This window comes from Brachyhypopomus gauderio, chromosome 1 (assembly GCF_052324685.1).
Source record: "Brachyhypopomus gauderio isolate BG-103 chromosome 1, BGAUD_0.2, whole genome shotgun sequence".
In the NCBI taxonomy this organism is placed as follows: Eukaryota; Metazoa; Chordata; class Actinopteri; order Gymnotiformes; family Hypopomidae; genus Brachyhypopomus; species Brachyhypopomus gauderio.
The window spans coordinates 3,082,997-3,085,496 of record NC_135211.1 but is presented as its reverse complement, the minus strand read 5'-3'; the positions used below and the strand labels follow the sequence as shown (position 1 = coordinate 3,085,496).

Below are 2,500 nucleotides of genomic sequence, written 5' to 3'. Positions count from 1 at the left end.
TTTCAGGGCTCCATTAGGATAAAAAATGGCAATTAAGGAGTCTTTAAGGTAAATCTTTTTCCCGCCTCCTTAGACTCCTGCAATCCAATTAGCTCCGTCATTTATCTCTATGACACAGTAGAGGGAGAAGAGGCCTCATTACTGTACCTGAGATGGGCCGGCTGGGTGTCCCTGACAGTATCCAATGAACAAGGGCCTTATTTTATCCTGACAGGGAGGGGGTGTGTGTGTGTGCAAGCTTTACTATATGCAAGCTGAGCTTAAAGTGGCCTCAGGGGTTTACACTCCTATGTAAAGCTTCAGTGAACTAAAGTAATAATTCATCCTGCATTTGGAGTGAGAATCTTTCTATTACAGTGTACTGAGTCACTTTGGGTATATGGTCCAATGTACACAGTTGAGGACTTTGAGTTTGTATTTGTAAGTTTGATGTGTGTTCAGGTGAGGAACCGAGTGTCTTGTGTTTAGGTGAGAACCCGTGTGTTGTGTGTTCAGGTGAGAACCTGTGTGTGTCGTGTGTTTAGGTGAGAACCCGTGTGTTGTGTGTTCAGGTGAGAACCCGTGTGTGTTGTGTGTTTAGGTGAGAACCCGTGTGTTGTGTGTTCAGGTGAGAACCTGTGTGTGTCGTGTGTTTAGGTGAGAACCCGTGTGTTGTGTGTTCAGGCGAGAACCCGTGTGTGTCGTGTGTTTAGGTGAGAACCCGTGTGTGTCGTGTTTTTAGGTGAGAACTCGTGTGTGTCGTGTGTTCAGGTGAGAACCCGTGTGTGTCGTGTGTTTAGGAGAACCCGTGTTTTGTGTGTTCAGGTGAGAACCTGTGTGTGTTGTGTGTTCAGGGGAGAACCCGTGTGTGTCGTGTGTTTAGGTGAGAACCCGTGTTTCGTGTGTTCAGGTGAGAACCCGTGTGTGTCGTGTGTTCAGGTGAGAACCCGTGTGTTGTGTGTTCAGGTGAGAACCTGTGTGTGTCGTGTGTTCAGGAGAACCCGTGTGTGTCGTGTGTTCAGGTGAGAACCCATGTGTGTCGTGTGTTCAGGTGAGAACACGTGTGTGTCGTGTGTTCAGGTGTGAACCCGTGTGTGTCGTGTGTTTAGGTGAGAACCCGTGTGTGTCGTGTGTTCAGGTGAGAACCCGTGTGTTGTGTGTTCAGGTGAGAAGCCGTGTGTGTCGTGTGTTTAGGTGAGAACCCGTGTGTGTCGTGTGTTTAGGTGAGAACCCGTGTGTGTCGTGTTTTTAGGTGAGAAGCCGTGTGTCATGTTTTTAGGTGAGAACCCGTGTGTGTCGTGTGTTCAGGTGAGAACCCGTGTGTGTCGTGTGTTTAGGTGAGAACCCGTGTGTTGTGTGTTCAGGTGAGAACCCGTGTGTGTCGTGTGTTCAGGTGAAAACCCGTGTGTGTTGTGTGTTCAGGTGAGAACCCGTGTGTGTCGTGTTTTTAGGTGAGAACCCGTGTGTGTCGTGTGTTCAGGTGAGAACCCATGTGTGTCGTGTGTTTAGGAGAACCCGTGTGTCGTGTGTTCAGGTGAGAACCCGTGTGTGTTGTGTGTTCAGGGGAGGAACCGAGTGTCTTGTGTTTAGGTGAGAACTCGTGTGTCTTGTGTTTAGGTGAGAACCTGTGTGTTGTGTGTTCAGGTGAGAACCCGTGTGTGTTCAGGTGAGAACCTGTGTGTGTTGTGTGTTTAGGGGAGAACCCGTGTGTGTCATGTGTTCAGGTGAGAACCTGTGTGTGTTGTGTGTTCAGGTGAGAACCTGTGTGTGTTGTGTGTTCAGGTGAGAACCGGTGTGTGTTGTGTGTTTAGGTGAGAACCCGTGTGTGTCGTGTGTTCTGTGTCGTGTGTTCAGGTGAGAACCCGTGTGTGTGTCGTGTGTTCAGGTGAGAACCCGTGTGTGTCGTGTGTTCTGTGTCGTGTGTTCAGGTGAGAACCCGTGTGCAGTGAGTAACGGGGGTTGTTCTCAGCTCTGCCTGCCCACATCAGAGAGCAGTCGCACCTGTCTGTGCACGACAGGCTACAAGCTCCGGGCAGACCGCACAACCTGTCAAGGTACTCACCTCACCATCGTACCTCACCACACCACCACACCTCCCATCATACCTCACCACACCACCACACCTCACCATCATACCTCACCACACCACCAGACCTCACCATCGTACCTCACCACACCACCACACCTGACCATCATATCTCACCTCACCACACCACCACACCTGACCATCATACCTCACCTCACCACCACACCTGACCATCGTACCTCACCACACCACCACACCTGACCATCGTACCTCACCACACCACCACACCTCCCATCATACCTCACCACACCACCACACCTCACCATCATACCTCACCACACCACCAGACCTCACCATCGTACCTCACCACACCACCACACCTCACCATCATACCTCACCACACCACCACACCTCACCATCGTACCTCACCACACCACCACACCTCACCATCATACCTCACCACACCACCACACCTGACCATCATACCTCACCACA

The 2,500-nt window shown here is 51.0% G+C and overlaps 1 protein-coding gene across 1 annotated transcript in view; it reads left to right on the top strand.

The window, feature by feature from the left end:
* Positions 1-2,500, top strand: part of lrp1ba (low density lipoprotein receptor-related protein 1Ba) — a 284,803-nt gene that overhangs the window by 136,162 nt on the left and 146,141 nt on the right. The window contains exon 34 of the mRNA XM_077010394.1: positions 1,908-2,033. Coding sequence (XP_076866509.1) covers positions 1,908-2,033 — 126 coding nt within the window. The remainder of the gene's footprint in view (positions 1-1,907; positions 2,034-2,500) is intronic.